At 46.8% G+C, this 23,689-nt stretch overlaps 1 protein-coding gene across 1 annotated transcript in view; it reads left to right on the top strand.

Annotated features, from left to right (window-relative positions):
* The window catches only part of NUBP1 (NUBP iron-sulfur cluster assembly factor 1, cytosolic), a 50,978-nt gene extending 27,483 nt beyond the window's left edge, over positions 1 to 23,495 (top strand). Inside the window, exons 5-11 of the mRNA XM_069734035.1 lie at positions 3,874 to 3,906; positions 10,153 to 10,243; positions 14,370 to 14,524; positions 16,793 to 16,903; positions 20,883 to 20,985; positions 21,751 to 21,834; positions 23,023 to 23,495. Of these exons, the coding sequence (XP_069590136.1) occupies positions 3,874 to 3,906; positions 10,153 to 10,243; positions 14,370 to 14,524; positions 16,793 to 16,903; positions 20,883 to 20,985; positions 21,751 to 21,834; positions 23,023 to 23,054 (609 nt within the window). The 3' untranslated portion in view covers positions 23,055 to 23,495. The remainder of the gene's footprint in view (positions 1 to 3,873; positions 3,907 to 10,152; positions 10,244 to 14,369; positions 14,525 to 16,792; positions 16,904 to 20,882; positions 20,986 to 21,750; positions 21,835 to 23,022) is intronic.
* The last annotated feature ends 194 nt before the right edge of the window (positions 23,496 to 23,689 follow it).

Below are 23,689 nucleotides of genomic sequence, written 5' to 3' on the forward strand. Positions count from 1 at the left end.
ACTCTACATGCCTGGTTCCCACCGTGAAGCATGGAGGAGGAGGTGTGGGGGTGCTTTGCTGGTGACAGTGTTGGGGATTTATTCAAAATTGAAGGCATACTGAACCAGCATGGCTACCACAGCATCTTGCAGCGGCATGCTATTCATCCGGTTTTCGTTTACTTGGACCATCATTTATTTTTCAACAGGACAATGACCCCAAACACACCTTCAGGCTGTGTAAGGGCTATTTGACCAAGAAGGAGAGTGATGGGGTGCTACGCCAGATGACCTGGCCTCCACAGTCACCAGACCTGAACCCAATCGAGATGGTTTGGGGTGAGCTGGACCGCAGAGTGAAGGCAAAAGGGCCAACAAGTGCTAAGCATCTCTGGGAACTCCTTCAAGATTGTTGGAAGACCATTCCCAGTGACTACCTCTTGAAGCACATCAAGAGAATGCCAAGAGTGTGCAAAGCAGTCATCAAAGCAAAAGGTGGCTACTTTGAAGAACCTACAATATAAGGCTGCCATCACACTAGCAGTATTTGGTCAGTATTTTATATCAGTATTTTCAAGCCAAAACCAGGAGTGGGTGATAAATACAGAAGTGGTGCATATGTTTCTATTATACTTTTCCTCTAATTGTTCCACTCCTGGTTTTGGCTTACAAATACTGATGTAAAATACTGACCAAATACTGCTAGTGTGATGGCAGCCTAAGACATATTTTCAGTTGTTTCACACTTTTTTGTTAAGTATATAATTCCACATGTGTTAATTCATAGTTTTGATGCCTTCAGTGTGAATTTAAAATTTTCATAGTCATGAAAATACGGAAAAATCTTTAAATGAGGTGTGTCCAAACTTTTGGTCTGTACTGTACATGTCCATAGTATGGGGCATAACATCCTGATGACAGGTTCTCTTTAACCCTTCCCAACTTGGCCAATTTCATTTTTTTCCCTTCCTACTTCCAACAGCTATAACTTTTGTTTGTTTTGTGTTGTATATTTTCTTTTAATGGGGCAAAAAGGGATGTGAATTGAACTTTTTTTTTTTTTACTTTTTATTAGTCCCCTTAGTAGATTTTGACCTGATATACTGTGATACAACAGCATTGCTGCACATGGTAAACAGTCTCCTTTGAAGCTCGGCCACAGGCAGTATTTCAAAGGAGCCCCGTGATGACAGATACGGAGGTCTTCTATAAACCCTCGGCTGTCATAGCAGGCCTTTGGTGTCCCACGACCGATCGTATCATGGTAGTTTGATAGTGACATTTAAAAGGCTAAATACCGTGTGTGTTTACTTCTCATGCCAGCGCTGTTTCAGCAATGTCCGCTCCCGTTCTTCTGGGACTCGCACAACATTGATTGCACGGCTCTTGTAACAATCAGCAACGCTTTCACATGGCCACAGTACTGAAAGTGCAGGACCTGAGAGATAACTAACATTATTTTTCCCAAAAGCTGCCGGCTTTCAGTCATACAGGTGTGCCAGCGCAGCTACAGTCATCGATCAGGACAGACATGGGCCTTGACACTTTGACACCTTCTTTGCAGTCATGTACTGCTGAGCTAGCTGTCAGTCAGTGATGGGTGTGCTTACAAATGCTACACACTGTATCCTGAGTGATGACTGTAGCTGCGCTGGCACGCCTGTATGACTGAAAGCCGGCGGCTGCCTGGAGACATAAAGGTAATTTTCACCTGCGTGTCGTACTTGCAGTACAGCTGCCAGGCACTTTACTAGTGCTATTAACCTGCAGATTTACCCTATATCTGCAAGCAAAAGAGGATGTCTACTACTTTATCATATACTTTATATACTTCTATATCATATACTTTATTATATACTTCATATGCTTTATCCTTAAGATAGGTCATCAATGACTGATCGGTGGGGATGCAACACTCTGCACCCCTGCCGATTATCTATTCTCAGTGTCGGCGGCTGCGAATGCTCATTTGTGGAGCTCCCCCGTCATCTAGTAGAGGCCGCGCCTGGGTACTGCGCATCCTCCTCCTATTCAAATAAATTGGAGGGGGATCTGCAGTACCCAGCTGCGGCCACTATCCGAAGATGGAGCAGCTGTGCAATTGAGCATTTGCGCCGAGAATAGATAATCGGCGGGGGTGCCGGGTGTCGCATCCCCACTGATTAGACATTGCTGACCTATCCTAAAGATAGCACCAATTACGGCGCTTAGCCCCTCTCTTCCCACTCCCGAATAGCAGTGGGATATGGGGTAATAAAGGGTTAATGCCACCTTTGTAAGGTGACATTAAGCCGGCTTAGCAATTGAGAGGCGTCAATAAGACGCCTACCATTACTAATCCTATAGATGTTAAAGGGTTAATAAAACACACACATACAGAAAGTATTTTAATGAAATAAAACACCACACAGTTTTGACCATATTTTCATTGTACTGGTAATCCAAGCGAAGCCCTCATCTCCTGGACAAAAAGAAAAATAATAAACCAACAGTATAGTCCCTGTGTCCGACGCAGTCCTTAATAACGAGTGTCCCACGACGAGTCCAGCTCTGCTACATCTAGATGCCTGACATCCAGACATAGCAGAGCTTGTAGATAACTCTCCAGCAATCGCCTACACTGCAGCGTTCTCACCATCAGCTGACCTGAGAAAGCCCCCGGTCACGTGCACGGCAGTTCTCGCAGTAAGCCAGGTTATCGCAAGAACTTAGCTTACCGCGAGAACTGCAGTGGACGCGGGACTTCCAGCGGCGGGACAGGTGAGATCGCATGTAAGTTAGTAGATGTGTAGTAAGCTGCCTTTATGCAGTTATTACGCATGTGACTAATCATTAGATGCAGTTTTACCGCATCTAATGATTGTCTATGGGAAATTTACGGTGCGGCGACGGAGCGTCGCCACATCGTAAACAGACATGCTGCGTTCTGAAAAGATGCACCGCATGTCTGTTTACGTGTTTTACCGCATAGTGGAGACGGGATTTCATGAAATCCCCTCCACTATGCTGTAACATCTGGACGCTGCGTGTTTGACGCTGCGGCTCTACGCAGCGTCAAACACGCAACATTTCCTGAACGCGGAAACACACCCTAAGTCTTTCGTCACTCTCTCTTTTTTATTTATTTTTTTTTTTTAGTACTTTTTATTTTTGTGGGGTGTTTCTGTAACCCTTTAGGAAAATATAGCAATGAGAAAATAAATATTCACAGATTCACTTTTTTTCAGGCTTTGTTAAATAGAATTTCATTCACCATAATTACATAGGTTACATAGGTTAAAACTGTGTCCAGTTTTGGGCACCGGTGCTCAGGAAGGATATAATGGAACTAGAGAGAGTACAAAGGAGGGCAACAAAATTAATAAAGGGGATGGGAGAACTACAATACCCAGATAGATTAGCGAAATTAGGATTATTTAGTCTAGAAAAAAGACGACTGAGGGGCGATCTAATAACCATGTATAAGTATATAAGGGGACAATACAAATATCTCGCTGAGGATCTGTTTATACCAAGGAAGGTGACGGGCACAAGGGGGCATTCTTTGCGTCTGGAGGAGAGAAGGTTTTTCCACCAACATAGAAGAGGATTCTTTACTGTTAGGGCAGTGAGAATCTGGAATTGCTTGCCTGAGGAGGTGGTGATGGCGAACTCAGTCGAGGGGTTCAAGAGAGGCCTGGATGTCTTCCTGGAGCAGAACAATATTGTATCATACAATTATTAGGTTCTGTAGAAGGACGTAGATCTGGGGATTTATTATGATGGAATATAGGCTGAACTGGATGGACAAATGTCTTTTTTCGGCCTTACTAACTATGTTACTATGTTACTATGTAAAATCTAATGTGGGCTTTCTACTTGTGCTAATTATTGTTAATCCTTTCTTACCCTTAGGTTCACCAAAGTGGCTCAGGATGGTCACCTGTAGTAAGTATCTGTCATCCTGACTGGACTGCCGGATGGCCGTATATTATGGGAGAGGTGGACTGTGCAAGTAAAAGTGTGCACAGTGCTGCGCCAAAGCCTACAGTGCCCCCTAGTGGCCACACTGCGCCTTCCTATATAGTGACCGCAGTGTTCACGCTGATATGCACAGAGCTGCTGACCTTTATTTACTATGTAGGTTCAGCTCGATGGGCCATGCCTTTTTTTTTTTTTTTTTAATAAACCATTTAAATAATTTTTTATAGCAAGCGTATGATTAACCTTTTAATTCTTTTGGTTAAGGAAAAGCTGATATGTCTGCCATTACTACAGGATGCGTAAAAAAAATTAGAGTTTTTTTTTTTAGTAGTCTCTTGAGCATTTTACATATTACAGTAAAATTGCCGGAAAAAGACATTTGTACACATAGCCTGCTTGTTAAACCTTAGATTCCCCACTATATCCACGTGTTACTCAGATCACTGTTGTACATCCCCTCGGCATTCTCTCAATCAGGTAGTCACCTTGAATGGCTTCCAATGAACAGGTATTCCTCGAAGATCTCATTTCCCTAGCCTTAGCACGTGTTTGCGACCATCTGCGCATGTTTTGCATAGCCATCGTGTTGGTACACGGCTCCATATTTCACAACTGTTCTAAGCCAGAATATGGCAACAACCACTCAACTAATAAAGTGAAACAGGCCGTCATTACTTTATGGTATGAAGGACAGTCAGTCTGGACAATTGCTAGAACCTCGAAGGTATCCTGAAGTGCAATAATGAAAACCATCAATCGCTGAGATGAAATTGGCTCTCATGAGGTCTATCCCAGGAAAAGGAAGTCCAAGAATTAGCTACCATCCTAAGACACCGCAAATGAGCAGCTCCTCGGATAACAGCCCTCATAAGTGATGCATAAACCTCAAGTAGCAGACATATCTCAACATAAACTGTGCAGAGGAGCCTGAGAAGCTGCGAAGAAGCCACTACTGAGAACCGCAAACAAGAAGAGACTTGTTTGGACCAAACAACACTCCGGACTGGACATTAGATCACTGGAAATCACTACTGTTGTCTGAGGTAAAATGTGAGATTTTTTTGGTACCAACTGCCGTGTCTTTGGGAGATGCAGAAAAGGTGGATGGATGGTTCATACATGTGTGGGGTCCACCGTGAAACATGCAGGAGGAGGTGTGGGGGTGCTGTGCTGGTGACACTGTTGATGATTTATTCCAAATTCAAAGCACACTTACCCAACATGGCTACCACCGAATTCTGCAATCACATGCCACCCCACCTGGCTTGGACTTAGAGGGACCATCCTTTGTGTTGCAACAGGACAATGTCCAAAAATGCCTCCATGCTACGTAAGGGCTGTGTAACCAAGGAGAGTGATTATCCAGACTCAACCTTATAGACATGGTTTGGGAGGAGTTGGACCTCCGAGTGAAGACAAAGCAGCCAACAAGTGCTCACTCCTTTGAGACTTAAAAAGTCATTCCAGGTGACTAGCTGAAGAATCTGCTTGAGAGAACGCTCATGGTGTGTAAAAGTGGGATACTGTGAGGAATCTAAGGTTTAACACACAATCTGTTTTGTTTTTTTCACACGTGTTTCTGTACTCCATGTTTTTTTTGTGTGTTCCTGTGTGGCTGTCATGACTGTGGAGTTGGTAAGCCAAACCTCCGACTCCTCAATTTCCATGACACCAACTCAGACTCCACCAAAATGGGCTCCGACTCCACAGCCCTGGTGGTTATACAGCCTTCAGTCTGTATCTGCAATGTGTATATTCCAATAAGATCAATGCAGCAAGACAATTACTCCATCCTAGGTGCATTAATCTACATTTATCAATGGTAAACCTCATCTGCCACATGTTTACCCATTCAGACATCTTATGCAGATTGTAATATTATACTGTCAAGCTCAATTTGTATTATACTGCATTGTTTTGTGTCATCAGCAAAGACTGTCACTTTACTTTAAATCCCATCCACAAACTCATTAATAAAGAGAATAAAAAGAATTGGTCTCAACACAAATTCTTGTGGGTCTCCACTGTTGGTCCATCCTTGTGGGTCTCCACTGTTGGTCCATCCTTGTGGGTCTCCACTGTTGGTCCATCCTTGTGGGTCTCCACTGTTGGCCCATCCTTGTGGGTCTCCCCTGTTGGTCCATCCTTGTGGGTCTCCCCTGTTGGTCCATCCTTGTGGGTCTCCCCTGTTGGTCCATCCTCGTGGGTTTCCACTGTTGGTCCATCCTTGTGGGTCTCCACTGTTGGTCCATCCTTGTGGGTTTCCACTGTTGGTCCATCCTTGTGGGTCTCCACTGTTGGCCCATCCTTGTGGGTCTCCACTGTTGGTCCATCCTTGTGGGTCTCCCCTGTTGGTCCATCCTTGTGGGTCTCCCCTGTTGGTCCATCCTTGTGGGTCTCCACTGTTGGCCCATCCTTGTGGGTCTCCACTGTTGGCCCATCCTTGTGGGTCTCCCCTGTTGGTCCATCCTTGTGGGTCTCCCCTGTTGGTCCATCCTTGTGGGTTTCCACTGTTGGCTATCCTTGTGGGTCTCCACTGTTGGCCCATCCTTGTGGGTCTCCACTGTTGGTCCATCCTTGTGGGTCTCCCCTGTTGGTCCATCCCTGGGGGTCTCCCCTGTTGGTCCATCCCTGGGGGTCTCCCCTGTTGGTCCATCCCTGGGGGTCTCCCCTGTTGGTCCATCCCTGGGGGTCTCCCCTGTTGGTCCATCCCTGGGGGTCTCCCCTGTTGGTCCATCCCTGGGGGTCTCCCCTGTTGGTCCATCCCTGGGGGTCTCCCCTGTTGGTCCATCCCTGGGGGTCTCCCCTGTTGGTCCATCCCTGGGGGTCTCCCCTGTTGGTCCATCCCTGGGGGTCTCCCCTGTTGGTCCATCCCTGGGGGTCTCCCCTGTTGGTCCATCCCTGGGGGTCTCCCCTGTTGGTCCATCCCTGGGGGTCTCCCCTGTTGGTCCATCCCTGGGGGTCTCCCCTGTTGGTCCATCCCTGGGGGTCTCCCCTGTTGGTCCATCCCTGGGGGTCTCCCCTGTTGACTGTACCCATTTGCATATATTTTCCTCCTCCTCTCACCTTCCCCTTACTGTTGGGGTTCCTCAAGGATCAGTCCTAGGCCCCCTCCTCTTCTCGTTGTATACTGCCCCTATTGGACAAACAATCAGTAGATTTGGGTTCCAGTACCATCTCTGTGCTGACGACGCCCAATTATACACCTCTTCTCCTGTTGTCACGCCGACCTTTTTAGAAAACATTTCAAAAAACCTGATCTGCACATCCAAACATAGACTGAGTGTGAACAGGTGCTGAACCCAGTCGCCAACTCGTATATAGTTAAATAAATAGGGCAGCACACTGCAGCGCCAAAACATGCAAACTTGAAAACACGAAATTTAAACTGCATTACTGCACTAGAAATATGAAAAATGAGAGCTTTTAGCGCATAAAAATGGCCAATTTTATGTGTACCTCGTAGCCACTTTACGGCATCTCTCTTATACGAGGTCCTACTCTAAACCTACCTCGCTGAGAATAAACGTCTCCATCTGAATGGGTACATGTGAAACCTCTCCTTGGACTCAAATTCTCTCACTGTGGAGGGGTATTGGACCTACTATAATTAAAACACCTGAAGCTAGGAGGCGGGGAGTGCACGATCAGAAGGCTAGAGAATACATTTCAAAAAACCTGATCTGCACATCCAAACATAGACTGAGTGTGAACAGGTGCTGAACCCAGAGTCGCCAACTCGTATATAGTTAAATAAATAGGGCAGCACACTGCAGCGCCAAAACATGCAAACTTGAAAACACGAAATTTAAACTGCATTACTGCACTAGAAATATGAAAAATGAGAGCTTTTAGCGCATAAAAATGGCCAAAAAACCTGATCTGCACATCCAAACATAGACTGAGTGTGAACAGGTGCTGAACCCAGAGTCGCCAACTCGTATATAGTTAAATAAATAGGGCAGCTCTCATTTTTCATATTTCTAGTGCAGTAATGCAGTTTAAATTTCGTGTTTTCAAGTTTGCATGTTTTGGCGCTGCAGTGTGCTGCCCTATTTATTTAACTATATACGAGTTGGCGACTCTGGGTTCAGCACCTGTTCACACTCAGTCTATGTTTGGATGTGCAGATCAGGTTTTTTGAAATGTATTCTCTAGCCTTTTGATTGTGCACTCCCTGCCTCCTAGCTTCAGGTGTTTTAATTATAGTAGGTCCAATACCCCTCCACAGTGAGAGAGAATTTGAGTCCAAGGAGAGGTTTCACATGTACCCATTCAGATGGAGACGTTTATTCTCAGCGAGGTAGGTTTAGAGTAGGACCTCGTATAAGAGAGATGCCGTAAAGTGGCTACGAGGTACACATAAAATTGGCCATTTTTATGCGCTAAAAGCTCTCATTTTTCATATTTCTAGTGCAGTAATGCAGTTTAAATTTCGTGTTTTCAAGTTTGCATGTTTTGGCGCTGCAGTGTGCTGCCCTATTTATTTGACCTTTTTAGAAAACACTAGTGATTGTCTTACCGCTGTCTCTAACATCATGTCCTCCCTCTATCTGAAACTAAACCTGTCAAAAACTGAACTCCTCGTGTTCTCTCCCTCTACTAACCTACCTTTGCCTGACATTGCCATCTCCGTGTGCGGTTCCACCATTACTCCAAAGCAACATGCCCGCTGCCTTGGGGTCATCCTTGATTCTGACCTTTCATTCACCCCCCACATCCGATCACTGGCTCACTCTTCTTATCTGCATCTCAAAAACATTTCTAGAATTCGCCCTTTTCTTACTTTCGACTCTGCAAAAACTCTTACTGTTTCACTTATTCATTCTCGTCTGGACTATTGTAACTCTCTACTAATCGGCCTCCCTCTTACCAAACTTTCCCCGCTCCAATCTGTCCTGAATGCTGCTGCCAGGATCATATTCCTCACCAACCGTTACACCGATGCCTCTACCTTGTGCCAGTCATTACACTGGTTACCCATCCACTCCAGAATCCAGTACAAAACTACTACCCTCATCCACAAAGCACTCCATGGCTCAGCACCACCCTACATCTCCTCTCTGGTCTCAGTCTACCACCCTACCCGTGCCCTCCGCTCCGCTAATGACCTCAGGTTAGCATCCTCAATAATCAGAACCTCCCACTCCCGTCTCCAAGACTTTACACGTGCTGCGCCGATTCTTTGGAATGCACTACCTAGGTTAATACGATTAATCCCCAATCCCCACAGTTTTAAGCGTTCCCTAAAAACCCATTTGTTCAGATTGGCCTACCGCCTCAACACATTAACGTAACGATCCCTGTGTGGCCTATTTATATAAAAAAAAAAAAAAAAAAAAATCAGGTTCCTCGCATCATGTTCTCATTCACTTTATGCAGTTAATAGCCCTCTGTGTCTGTACTGCTACATACTTAGGCAGTTAACTGCTTCATGCAGCTTTACATGAACACCCGATCCTTACACTATGGCCGGTCCGAATATCTAAAGCAATTGTTACCATCCACCTCTCGTGTCTCCCCTTTTCCTCATAGTTTGTAAGCTTGCGAGCAGGGCCCTCACTCCTCCTGGTATCTGTTTTGAACTGTATTTCTGTTATGCTGTAATGTCTATTGTCTGTACAAGTCCCCTCTATAATTTGTAAAGCGCTGCGGAATATGTTGGCGCTATATAAATAAAAATTATTATTATTCCAGTCCTTGCTTCTGTAGCTTCAGTATAAGGCGGTTATGTGGTACAGTATTAAATGCCTTTTGAAAGTCCAGATAAATCACATCAGCCGCATTACCAACATACTGATTTGCACTTACCTCCTCATAGAAACCCAACATGTTGGTAAGACTCGACTTATTCTTCATGAATCTGTGATGGTTGTCAGTTATTATATTGTTCTCTGCAATATATCTCTGCAGGTCATCTCTTTTTATGCCCTCAAAAATCCCCCCCAGTGATGTCACTTACTGACTTAGACATTATTTGCCTGGAACCAGCTTCAAACCCTTCTGCGATATCTGTATCACATCAGCCATCCTGTAGCATTAATTTTTATATTACTCTTTTATAGAATAGGTTGGTGTTTTGTGACATCACTTATGCTCCACTGTAATTGCTTGAGAATATAATTTATATCGCCACTTGTGAAATGTAAAGTCTAGGAGCAGCAATACCGATCCCTGATCTGTTGTGAACTTCCTGTGCTTGTATTTCAGTATGTGGAGGACAACCTGGGGGTGATGTCTGTCGGCTTCTTACTTGGCAGTCCCGATGATGCCGTTATATGGAGGGGCCCCAAGAAAAATGGTTTGTATGAAATTCATGTAATTAAGCTGAAATTAATCTGTATGAAGTAGATTGTTGCCTTCATCTAACCCCCTGCCCTACCAAACTCAGGAACATACATTATAAAGAAAGCAGGATAACTCCATTGTTGGATAAAGCCAGCGCTCAGTGCAATAACGTTCAGACCAGGCAAACATTTCCCCTTCGGTGCTGTTGTAGTATTACTTGGAGGATCTTGGAGTGGAGCACAGGTGGGCTCCATTGGAGGATCATCATGGCAATCATGAGGGGCTTCAGCATCATTTCAATGGAGCTCGCATTGGCCTCTGCTACGACAGAACCAAAAACACATGGGCTACTTGCATAGTGAACAAGTCTGTAGAAACCTGTTCACACCACCAAAGAACTTGAAGACACAAAAACGCTCAGAGAGGTCAAAAATACTCTGTTGTAAAAAAGTCACAGTAAATAAGCAAGTGCTAGTCAAAAGATCAAAAAATACAGGGTATTTAGTTAATACGTTTTTTTTTTGCAAAAAATTTGTTAAGCTGCTCCACCAATCGCCAAGGTATACCCATAATAGAGCAGTCCTATCTAATGTATATAATCCCTATCTGATGTATTTAACCCCTTTCTGACCTCGGATGGGATAGTACGTCCGAGGTCAGATCCCCTGCTTTGATGCGGGCTCCGGCGGTGAGCCCGCATCAAAGCCGGGACATGTCAGCTGTTTTGAACAGCTGACATGTGCCCGTAATAGGCGCGGGCAGAATCACGATCTGCCCGCGCCTATTAACTAGTTAAATGCCGCTGTCAAACGCAGACAGCAGCATTTAACTACCGCATGCGGCCGGAAATGACGGCATCGCCGACCCCCGTCACATGATCGGAGGTCGGCGATGCTTGTACATTGTAACCATAGAGGTCCTTGAGACCTCTATGGTTACTGATCGCCGGTAGCTGTGAACGCCACCCTGTGGTCGGCGGTCACAGCACACCTGATTTTCTGCTACATAGCAGCGAACAGCAGATCGCTGCTATGTAGCAGAGGCAATCGCGTTGTTCCTGCTTCTAGCCTCCCATGGAGGCTATTGAAGCATGGCAAAAGTAAAAAAAAAAAAATGAAAAAAATAAAAAAATATAAAAGTTTAACCCCTTCATGACCAGGGGACTTTTCGTTTTTCCGTGTTCGTTTTTCGCTCCCCTCCTTCCCAGAGCCATAACTTTTTTATTTTTCCGTCAATTTGGCCATGTGAGGGCTTATTTTTTGCGGGACGAGTTGTACTTTTGAACGACATCATTGGTTTTAGCATGTCGTGTACTAGAAAACGGGAAAAAAATTCCAAGTGCGGTGAAATTGCAAAAAAAGTGCAATCCCACATTGGTTTTTTGTTTGGCTTTTTTGCTAGGTTCACTAAATGCTAAAAATGACCTGCCATTATGATTCTCCAGGTCATTACGAGTTCATAGACACCAAACATGACTAGGTTATTTTTTATCTAAGTGGTGAAAAAAAATTCCAAACTTTGCTAAAAAAAAAAAAAAAAATTGCGCCATTTTCCGATACTCGTAGCGTCTCCATTTTTCGTGATCTGGGGTCGGTTGAGGGCTTATTTTTTGCGTGCCGAGATGACGTTTTTAATGATAGCATTTCGGTGCAGATACGTTCTTTTGATCGCCCGTTATTGCATTTTAATGCAATGTCGCGGCGACCAAAAAAACGTAATTCTGGCGTTTCGAGTTTTTTTCCCGCTACGCTGTTTAGCGATCAGGTTAATACTTTTTTTTATTTGATAGATCGGGCAATTCTGAGCGCGGCGATACCAAATATGCGTAGATTTGATATTTTTTTTATTGATTTATTTTGATTGGGGCGAAAGGGGGGTGATTTAAACTTTTATGTTTATTTTTTTCACATTTTTTTAAACTTTTTTTTTTAACTTTTGCCATGCTTCAATAGCCTCCATGGGAGGCTAGAAGCAGGCACAGCACGATCGGCTCTGCTACATAGCAGCGATCTGCTGATCGCTGCTATGTAGCAGAATTGCACGTGTGCTGTGAGCGCCGACCACAGGGTGGCGCTCACAGCGACGGGCAATCAGTAACCATAGAGGTCTCAAGGACCTCTATGGCTACAATGGAGACGCATCGCCGACCCCCGGACATGTGACGGGGGTCGGCGATGACGTCATTTCCGGCCGCCCGGCCGGAAGCGGTAGTTAAATGCCGCTGTCTGCGTTTGACAGCGGCATTTAACTAGTTAATAGGTGCGGGCAGATCGCGATTCTGCCCGCGCCTATTACGGGCACATGTCAGCTGTTCAAAACAGCTGACATGTCCCGGCTTTGGTGCGGGCTCACCGTGGAGCCCTGCATCAAAGCAGGGGAGCCGGCATCGGACGGTATAGTACGTCCGATGCCGGTAAGGGGTTAAATCACCCCCCCCTTTCGCCCCAATCAAAATAAATCAATAAAAAAATCAAACCTACACATATTTGCTATCACAGAGTTCAGAATCGCCCGATCTATCGATTAAAAAAAAAAGCATTAACCTGATCGCTAAATGGCATAGCGAGAAAAAAATTTGAAACGCCAGAATTACGTTTTTTTGGTCGCAATGACATTGCATTAAAATGCAGTAACAGGCGATCAAAAGAACGTATCTGCACCAAAATGCTATCATTATAAAAACGTCATCTCGGCGCGCAAAAAATAAGCCCTCAACCGACCCCAGATCATGAAAAATTGAGACGCTACGAGTATCGGAAAATGGCGCAATTTTTTTTTATTTTTTTTTTTTTAGCAAAGTTTGGAATTTTTTTTCACCACTTAGGTAAAAAATAACCTAGTCATGTTAGGTGTCTATGAGCTCGTACTTACCTAGAGAATCATAATTGCAGGTCAGTTTTAGCATTTAGTGAACCTAGCAAAAAAGCCAAACAAAAAAAAAGTGTGGGACTGCACTTTTTTTTTCACCGCACTTGGAATTTTTTTCCCCGTTTTCTAGTACACGACATGCTAAAACCAATGATGTCGTTCAAAAGTACAACTCGTCCCGCAAAAAATAAGCCCTCACATGGCCAAATTGACGGAAAAATAAAAAAGTTATGGCTCTGGGAAGGAGGGGAGTGAAAAACGAAAAATCCCAAGGTCATGAAGGGGTTAAAAACCTGATCATCTGTATAGTACCTGTATAAGCAGGGTTCAGAGAGAAAAAATATACATGTGGACATTATAGAACCAAAAACACATTTTTTTTCTCTACAGATGATCAGGTTTTTAAATACATCAGATAGGGATTATATACATTAGATAGGACTGCTCTATTATGGGTATACCTTGGCAATTGGTGGAGCAGCTTAACATACATTTTTTTGCAAAAAAACGTATTAACTAAATACCCTGTATTTTTTTTTCATTTTTTGACTAGCACTTGCTTATTTACTGTGACTTTTTTTTTTACAACAGAGTATTTTTGACCTCTCTGTGCTTTTTTGTGTCCTCTGCTATGACAGGCAGATGTCAGCTATGTAACATAGCCGTTATCTGTCAAGAATGGCGTGGGCTCGGTGTTTGAGCCATATTCATATAGCCGATGCCCCCTTACCAATTTAGTCTGATGTGTCGATGGTCAGATTGTTCGGCCCCTTGATCCGATGATTGTTCGGCCCCGTGATCCGATGATTGTTCGGCCCCGTGATCCGATGATTGTTCGGCCCCGTGATCCGATGATTGTTCGGCCCCGTGATCCGATGATTGTTCGGCCCCGTGATCCGATGATTGTTCGGCCCCGTGATCCGATGATTGTTCGGCCCCGAGATCCGATGATTGTTCGGCCCCGAGATCCGATGATTGTTCGGCCCCGAGATCCGATGATTGTTCGGCCCCGAGATCCGATGATTGTTCGGCCCCGAGATCCGATGATTGCTCGGCCACGTGATCCGATGATTGCTCGGCCACGTGAACCGATGATTGCTCGGCCACGTGATCCGATGATTGCTCGGCCACGTGATCCGATGATTGCTCGGCCACGTGATCCGATGATTGCTCGGCCCCATGAGCTCTTCTGCGTGTACAGTATATGTGATAGACATGAATGGCTGGGCAGTGTTTGATGTGTTAATACGGTTTGCTTTCCAATCCTTCAGGAATGATTAAACAGTTTTTAAGAGATGTAGACTGGGGAGAGGTGGATTACCTGATAGTGGACACCCCTCCGGGCACCTCTGATGAGCACCTGTCAGTGGTTCAATATCTCAGTGCTGCCCACATTGATGGCGCTGTCATCATCACTACTCCTCAGGTAAGACTTTACATTTGTTTATATGCTGTTTGCTCAGTTTTCAGTAATTTTTCATAGAATTATAACTATGAGAAACTTGGTTGCGGCAGATTTATGGCAAACAAGCCTGAGTGGGAATTTGAGACAATTTAAAAAAAAAAAACGGACCCAATTATTTGTGACCCGCAGCCTAGTTTTCCTTGTGCCGGACTCAGAGGTCACACAACTGTTCATGAGACTGAATTCTGAGTAGAGAAGAGCACAGCCATGGAGCTGTACATGAGGTCAATGGAAAAGCAGTGCGCCCCGACCCCATGGCATGGCAGAGGGTGAGCAGAGACCCCATGGCGTGGCAGAGGGTGAGCAGGGACCCCATGGCATGGCAGAGGGTGAGCAGGGACCCCATGGCATGGCAGAGGGTGAGCAGGGACCCCATGGCATGGCAGAGGGTGAGCAGAGACCCCATGGCGTGGCAGAGGGTGAGCAGAGACCCCATGGCGTGGCAGAGGGTGAGCAGAGACCCCATGGCATGGCAGAGGGTGAGCAGGGACCCCATGGCATGGCAGAGGGTGAGCAGGGACCCCATGGCATGGCAGAGGGTGAGCAGAGACCCCATGGCATGGCAGAGGGTGAGCAGAGACCCCATGGCATGGCAGAGGGTGAGCAGAGACCCCATGGCATGGCAGAGGGTGAGCAGAGACCCCATGGCATGGCAGAGGGTGAGCAGAGACCCCATGGCATGGCAGAGGGTGAGCAGGGACCCCATGGCATGGCAGAAGGTGAGCAGGGACCGGATGGCATGGCAGAGGGTGAGCAGGGACCCCATGGCATGGCAGAGGGTGAGCAGGGACCCCATGGCATGGCAGAGGGTGAGCATAGACCCCATGGCATGGCAGAGGGTGAGCAGAGACCCCATGGATTGGCAGAGGGTGAGCAGAGACCCCATGGCATGGCAGAGGGTGAGCAGGGACCCCATGGATTGGCAGAGGGTGAGCAGAGACCCCACGGCATGGCAGAGGGTGAGCAGAGACCCCATGGATTGGCAGAAGGTGAGCAGGGACCCCATGGCATGGCAGAGGGTGAGCAGGGACCCCATGGCATGGCAGAGGGTGAGCAGGGACCCCATGGCATGGCAGAGGGTGAGCAGAGACCCCACGGATTGTCAGAGGGTGAGCAGAGACCCCACGGCATGGCAGAGGGTGAGCAGAGAGAGTGAGGCTGCCCATACCAGAGTGCGGGGAGTAGATCTGCTGCACACTGATTTATTGCCATTACTCCCGGGCTCTAGTTAGAGAGTGGATAGGATATTGGGAGATCACAATCATGCTCATGTTGTGCATATTATTACTTCTACACTCCTATTGTTGTGTAGTGATGGCGGCAGAGCCATTAATGAAGCTCCTTAGGATCAACCAATGGGACCTCAGGCTGTAAAGTACAAAGAAACCTCTGCAGGCTCCATATCGGTGGCATTATCCTGGCTGACCGGTCTTGGTAAGCAGCCTCCGGTAAATATGGTGCTGCCGGGTGATCAGTTCCTTTGGGGCTGGCTTAGCGGCTGCACAGTAGTTACCAGCCCTGTCCAGACCCCATTTTAACATCTTCTTCTACTGTGAAAGTGTAAGTTAAAATTTAGACTGGGCAGTAGTGGAAGTCCTTGTTAAAGCTGGGCCTGGTGGCTTGTCAATGTCGGGTGTTGGTGGTTGTCCACTACTGGACACACAGTCTGCATGTTCTAAAAAAAAAACATACTATGCAGATGATGCGGTGAAACCTACAGCCAATCAGTGGCCGCCAATAGATTGCAGCGCTTGTGGGTCAGTGGAGGACACGGCGCTGCAGCTTTTCACAGCTCCGTCAGGGTGGATGTTGAACTTGTGCCACTAATGACCTATGTCGCCTATCCACAGGACGGGGGAAACCTTTTCTGATTTCCGGCAGTTTGTCACAGCGGACTAATATTTAATTAGGCCAGGGCTACACTGCAACTTTTTTTGTAGCGCTTCTTACTGGTTTTAGCTATATAGCTGCAGTCCAAGAAGTTATTGAGTTGTAAGCAATTGGGTGGTCTGCGGCTGCCCCTAAAGTATTAAGCCGCAGTCCGACCGATTACATACAGCTCAATGTGTTGCTTAGGACCGCAGCTCTAACTAAATAGTTAAAATCAATCAGTAGCGCTACAAAAAGTTGCAGTGTAGCCCAGGATTCTAGATGTGTATTCTAATCCCCATGTCATTAAGCTTCTATACGGCAAATCTGCTTCTTACAAGCTTTCTTTCTCTTTACCAGGAGGTGTCACTGCAGGATGTACGAAAAGAAATCAGTTTTTGTCGCAAAGTAAAATTACCAATTATAGGAGTTGTCGAAAACATGAGCGGTTTTATCTGCCCAAAATGCAAGGTGCGTGCTTGGACTTCTCATAGATATCCATATAATGTATGTACCATTCTATTAGGAATGCAAAATGTTTGTCAGTGCCATGGACAGTCAATGGAGTGGTGGTCGCATATGCTCCATTCACAGGGGACTGTGGGAACTCCATTCTCATAACTGCGGTATCCCCGGCAATCATACATTTAACCCCCGTCCTGTGGAGACCTGATAAATGATTATTATGATTATGGGAAAACCCCTTTACAGAGAACATTTCTTTTTTTTTTTCCAGTTGAAGGGAACACAGGATGTAATAGTGGCTGCAGAGCGTGAAATGTTTATTTTTTTGGGTTGATTTTTGTTTTTATTTTTTTGTGATGTGTTTAATGACACCGCTAAACTCAGCTGCGCTGCCCCTCCCCCACACTGACCCATGCAGGAGATCTGAGCTGCATCGTTACATCTCCCACACAGAGGATTCAGCTATGGCGGGGGCGAGTTTTTCACTCTGCAACCACGATTACATCGGGTGTCCAGTTCAACATGAAAAATTTAGGAAAAAAGTTCCTCTTTAAACTTAAAATGAAAAAACATTCTTTAAAGGGTCTCAGTAAAGAAGTCTATTTAGTCCTAAAATGAGAATCCTTTTGTAATATGAGCGGGGTGAGCAGCGTGAACAATGGACGCTTTCATCCTGATTGCTATGGTTATACGTATGCTTAACACGCAGATCTACTTTAGCTTTGTACTGTTTAGTAAGCACATTGAGGTTTATTGACATAATAAAGGAAACTTGTCCCCGTATGCTGCCATGGCAACCTGAATGACATTGTCTACACTGCAGGCTGCTGCTCGGAGACCTGCAACCCTACACAACATAGGAGTGTTTATATCAGTCGCTTCTTTTTGTCATTTCATTGGTTGCGGCACAATATGTCAAAAAATAATTTATTGACTGCAAATGGAATGAGCTCTGATTTACAGTAAAAAAAAATAAATAAATAAAACATATTATGCTGTGAGGTCTCCCAACCCCATAAATGTATAGGCCAGGAATAAAATCTCTTACTTTCCTCGTCCCTCACCTATCCCTGCCACCACCGCAGCTGGGTGCCAGTCTCCCACTGGCTCCCTAAGGCCCCTGCTCCCAGCAGCTTGCTCCCAGTCTCCCACTGGCTCCCTAAAGCCCCCGCTCACCGCAGCTTGGTGCCAGTCTCCCACTGGCTCCCTAAGGCCCCCGCTCACCGCAGCTTGGTGCCAGTCTCCCACTGGCTCCCTAAGGCCCCCGCTCACCGCAGCTTGGTGCCAGTCTCCCACTGGCTCCCTAAGGCCCCCGCTCACCGCAGCTTGCTCCCAGTCTCCTACTGGCTCCCTAAAGCCCCCGCTCCCCGCAGCTTGGTGCCAGTCTCCCACTGGCTCCCTAAGGCCCCCGCTCACCGCAGCTTGGTGCCAGTCTCCCACTGGCTCCCTAAGGCCCCCGCTCACCGCAGCTTGCTCCCAGTCTCCCACTGGCTCCCTAAGGCCCCTGCTCACCGCAGCTTGCTCCCAGTCTCCCACTGGCTCCCTAAAGCCCCCGCTCACCGCAGCTTGCTCCCAGTCTCCCACTGGCTCCCTAAGGCCCCCGCTCACCGCAGCTTGGTGCCAGTCTCCCACTGGCTCCCTAAGGCCCCCGCTCACCGCAGCTTGCTCCCAGTCTCCCACTGGCTCCCTAAAGCCCCCGCTCACCGCAGCTTGCTCCCAGTCTCCCACTGGCTCCCTAAGGCCCCCGCTCACCGCAGCTTGGTGCCAGTCTCCCACTGGCTCCCTAAGGCCCCCGCTCACCGCAGCTTGCTTCCAGTCGCCCACTGGCTCCCTAAGGCCCCCGCATACCGCAGCTTGCTCCCAGTCTCCCACTGGCTCCCTAAAGCCCCCGCTCACCGCAGCTTGCTCCCAGTCGCCCACTGGCTCCCTAAGGCCCCCGCTCACCGCAGCTTGGTGCCAGTCTCCCACTGGCTCCCTAAGGCCCCCGCTCACCGCAGCTTGGTGCCAGTCTCCCACTGGCTCCCTAAGGCCCCCGCTCACCGCAGCTTGGTGCCAGTCTCCCACTGGCTCCCTAAGGCCCCCGCTCACCGCAGCTTGGTGCCAGTCTCCCATTGGCTCCCTAAGGCCCCCGCTCACCGCAGCTTGCTCCCAGTCTCCCACTGGCTCCCTAAGGCCCCCGCTCACCGCAGCTTGCTCCCAGTCTCCCACTGGCTCCCTAAGGCCCCCGCTCACCGCAGCTTGCTCCCAGTCTCCCACTGGCTCCCTAAGGCCCCCGCTCACCGCAGCTTGGTGCCAGTCTCCCACTGGCTCCCTAAGGCCCCCGCTCACCGCAGCTTGCTCCCAGTCTCCCACTGGCTCCCTAAGGCCCCCGCTCACCGCAGCTTGCTCCCAGTCTCCCACTGGCTCCCTAAAGCCCCCGCTCACCGCAGCTTGCTCCCAGTCTCCCACTGGCTCTCTAAGGCCCCCGCTCACCGCAGCTTGGTGCCAGTCTCCCACTGGCTCCCTAAGGCCCCCGCTCACCGCAGCTTGGTGCCAGTCTCCCACTGGCTCTCTAAGGCCCCCGCTCACCGCAGCTTGGTGCCAGTCTCCCACTGGCTCCCTAAGGCCCCCGCTCACCGCAGCTTGCTCCCAGTCTCCCACTGGCTCCCTAAGGCCCCCGCTCACCGCAGCTTGCTCCCAGTCTCCCACTGGCTCCCTAGGGCCCCCGCTAACCGCAGCTTGCTCCCAGTCTCCCACTGGCTCCCTAAGGCCCCCGCTCACCGCAGCTTGCTCCCAGTCTCCCACTGGCTTCCTAAGGCCCCCGCTCACCGCAGCTTGCTCCCAGTCTCCCACTGGCTCCCTAAGGCCCCCGCTCACCGCAGCTTGCTCCCAGTCTCCCACTGGCTTCCTAAGGCCCCCGCTCCTGCTCTGGTCTCCTCTCCTCTCCTGGCACTTCAGCACCTTCTCGGCCTTGACGCTCGTCATGAGCTGCGCTGCCCCACATGAACGCGTGAGAAAGCACTCTGATCTCAGGTCGTACATTGATGGCTAGCCGATGCCCTGGGAAGCCGGCGGAGGACCGACGAGGAGATAGTGTCTGGGACGTGCGAGGGGGGTACATTTTGTCTTTTAACCCTTTTTCAGCCCATTTGAGTCCAGCCAAATTGAATTTTCTAAAATGCGCAAATTATGTAAAAGTCTAAAGGATTGTACTTCATTTATGCTATGTGCACACGTTGCGGATTTGCCTGTGAAATTCTCTGTGCGGATTCTACATCTCTTGGCTGAAAAGCAGGTCAAAATTTGCTCATTTTTTATGCGGATTCTGTGCGGATTTCATGCGTTTTTACCCCTGCAGATTTCTATAATGGAATGGGTGCAGAGACGACGCAGATCCGCACAAATAAATGACATGCTCTTTCTTTTAATCCGCTGCATTTTCTGTGCCATTAGCACAGCATTTTTTTTTACATTGTACCGTAAATCACTTGCGAATCTGCGCGGAAAAAAAAGCTGCGGATCCGTAGGAAATCTGCGCACATGTCCTGAACAAGCAAATTGATTCTAAGGGTAACACTTTTTATGAATCCCAATTGTAAAAATGATCTTTGGCCACAAATACATACATTTTAATCTTAATTAAAAAAAATTGGTGGAAAATCCCTTTTTTAATATTGCTGTTTTCATCATGAACATCAGACTGTTCAGGAACACAATATTGTGGCGCCTGGGTGATACATTCGGGTGCAGCATATTTGAATGTTCTAATTTTACACACAGTAGATGTCAAAAAATGTGAAAAACTAAAACTAAAAACCCCTGTATACTCGGTCTATGTGTAGTGTCCAAGTAAGCATGGAACATTTGCAGTAGTCACAGCTTTCATTAGGATGTACTGCAGTGATTGGGGCTGGAGTCCTGCGTTGGGTAAGAAACGTCTCGCTGCGAGGAGTCGTCTGTAGAGCGCCAGGTAATGACCCGTCTGTTCTTATTTCTCTCCTTTCAGAATGAATCTCAGATTTTCCCTCCAACGACGGGTGGAGCAGAGAAAATGTGCAGCGATCTCCACATTCCCCTGCTGGGTCGGGTTCCCTTGGACCCAACCATAGGTCGGTGAGCTGTTATTCCACATTCTTTCCTATAACACAATGAGCCCTAATGTAAATGCGTTTCTTCCGCTTTTCACTATAGTTTTAGGTGTTTCTCAGCTCTATGAATTTAATGTCAGTGGGAAACACCCATGAAGGGGTGGTACCATGTAGGATAGGTCATCAGTATCTGATCGGTCGGGGTCCTCCGCTCCGCACCCCCACGATCAGCTATCTGCTCTTTCTGCAGCTGCATGTAAGCATTGTACAGAACTGCCGCAACACCGCCCCATACATTTAGTGACCACTCTTAAAGAGACTCTGTCGGCACACAATAACTGTTCAAACCTAGTACTTGGCAGCATTTTTTCCACTCTCGCCTAAAACTTTTGTCCTAAAATTTACTTTATTTAAACGTGTACTGTAGACCAGGGGTCCCCAACTCCAGTCCTAAAGGCCCACCAACAGGTCATGTTTTCAGGATTTCCTTTGCATTGCACAGGTGATGCAATTATTACCTGGGCAAGACTAAGGAAATCCTGAAAACATGACATGTTGGTGGGCCTTGAGGACTGGAGTTGGGGACCCCTGCTGTAGACAAAGCACGCGTAATCCGCATCCAAAAAAAGTTCCAAAAACTCTTCAAAAACCATGTAAATTGGGCATTTTTTACTATCTAGAGAGCAGGTCTTGTCTGCAGGAAAAACGCTGTGTGTGAAGATAACCTAAAAAAATGCTTGTTGAAAAGACTCAGAAATAATTGTACTTTATTTTTTTTGTTTTAAGGGAAGAGCTGTGACACAGGAAAATCATTTCTTGCTGAAATTCCAGATTCTCCAGCAACGTTGTCCTACAGAACCATAATACAAAGTATGCACTAAACCATTTTACCTATACTTCTATTTCCATCCACTTCTGATTTTTGGCTTCAAGATACTGATGGAAAATAATGACCAAATCTACAATGCGTGAACGAGGCTTAAAGGGGTATTCCCATCTCCATATCTAATAGGTATAATAATAGTATTAGCAAATACCTCCAATTAGAAATATAGTATAGTTATTTCGATTGACTGTCACTTACCCCATGTGCAGGGCATTGCACTTCCGATTCACTATGTCACTTACCCCATGTGCAGGGCATTGCACTTCCGATTCACTATGTCACTTACCCCATGTGCAGGGCATTGCAGTTCCTTTAAGGATCCATGGTTCCGACTATTCATATAGTTAGTTGTTAGTGATTGTAACCATGGGTACCTAAGCTACTGCAATGCCCTGCACATGGGGTAAGCAACATAGTTAATCAGAAGAACTATGCTGCATTTATAATTGAATAGATTTTCTATTACTATTATTACTTACTACATATTGGGATAGGATCTTGGAGATGGGAATACCTCTTTAAAGAAAACCTGTCATCAGGATTTTATACCGTAAACAAATGGCATGGAGGTAAAGCTATAATGCACAGTAAATCCGTTTTTCTCATTTACAGAAATCTATAGTTGCAACTCATTAGCATATAATTTTCAGTGAATTGGGAGGGTCCGCACTTGCACCTCTCCTACGTTTTTCCCTATTGCCCACCCGCAGCCTGCCTTCTGTCACTAGCAAGCAGGCAGACTGCTGGGAATAGGGAGAAAGGGACAATGTTTGGGGTGTAAAATTCTTATGACGCGTTCTCATTAGAGGGTAACTAATCCAAAAGGCAAAATAAAATTGAGCAGAGCAATTACTAATAGTGATGAGCGAATGTGCTAGATATGGCGTTATCCGAGCATGCTCATAACCAACAGAGTATCAGAAAATATGTCCGAGTCCCCACGGCTGCAGGTCTCATGGCTGTTCGACAGGCGCAACACATGGAGGGATTGTCTGTTTGTTAGGAATCCATGCATGTGTTGCGCCTGTCGAACAGCCGCGGGATCTCGACCATATTTTTCGAGCACGCCAAAGACGCTCGGTTACCATACAAGCATAACACCTTATCCCAGCACATTCCCTCATCACTAATTACTAACCTTTGTGATTTCACCTTCTTTTTGTTTCCCACAGAAATTCAAGATTTTTGTTCTCCGAGACCATAACGATCCATTTTTTTCTGATTTAAGAAATAATAGTTTTTTTTTCCACCAAGTGATTTTTAATATTCCAGTAACTGAATCTGTGGCAGGAGGAACATTATTTCACCTGTTATTTTGTATAACCGGAGAATCTTCATCGTGAAAAGTTGTCATTTTCTAGGCACTGACATGTTGCTTAGGAAAGTCCTGGACTATTCAAATAAGAATCTGCTGACACTGAGCGAGCAGGATAGGAATCTGATGGATAACGGAAAGCAGGTGGACCCAAAATCCTGCGAGGATCACAAGACCGAGACAGAAGAAAACTGCAATGGATCAGATCAGATGTGGTCATTGCAGCCTAATAAAGAATATCAGATGATTTGGAAATTTGTGTTAAGCAATGCTAAATATCTAGGGGCTGATACCCCAGTTAGTGCGAATAAAGCCCCTGCCTCTAGTGCACCACCTCTACGCTGGTTTTCTTTACAGAGCTGCAGTGGTTGTGTCATGCCTCTATGTGACCGCTGCAACTGATCACGGGGCTTAGTGACCATGCTATAGGTAAACAATGCAAGATTGCTGAGCCCAGTGACTGGCCTTAGGGGTCATGGGCAGTAGATTTAACATTACCGCTACAGCCATGTCAGTGAGGAACT

The sequence above is a fragment of the Ranitomeya imitator genome, chromosome 7, assembly GCF_032444005.1.
Source record: "Ranitomeya imitator isolate aRanImi1 chromosome 7, aRanImi1.pri, whole genome shotgun sequence".
NCBI lineage: Eukaryota > Metazoa > Chordata > Amphibia > Anura > Dendrobatidae > Ranitomeya > Ranitomeya imitator.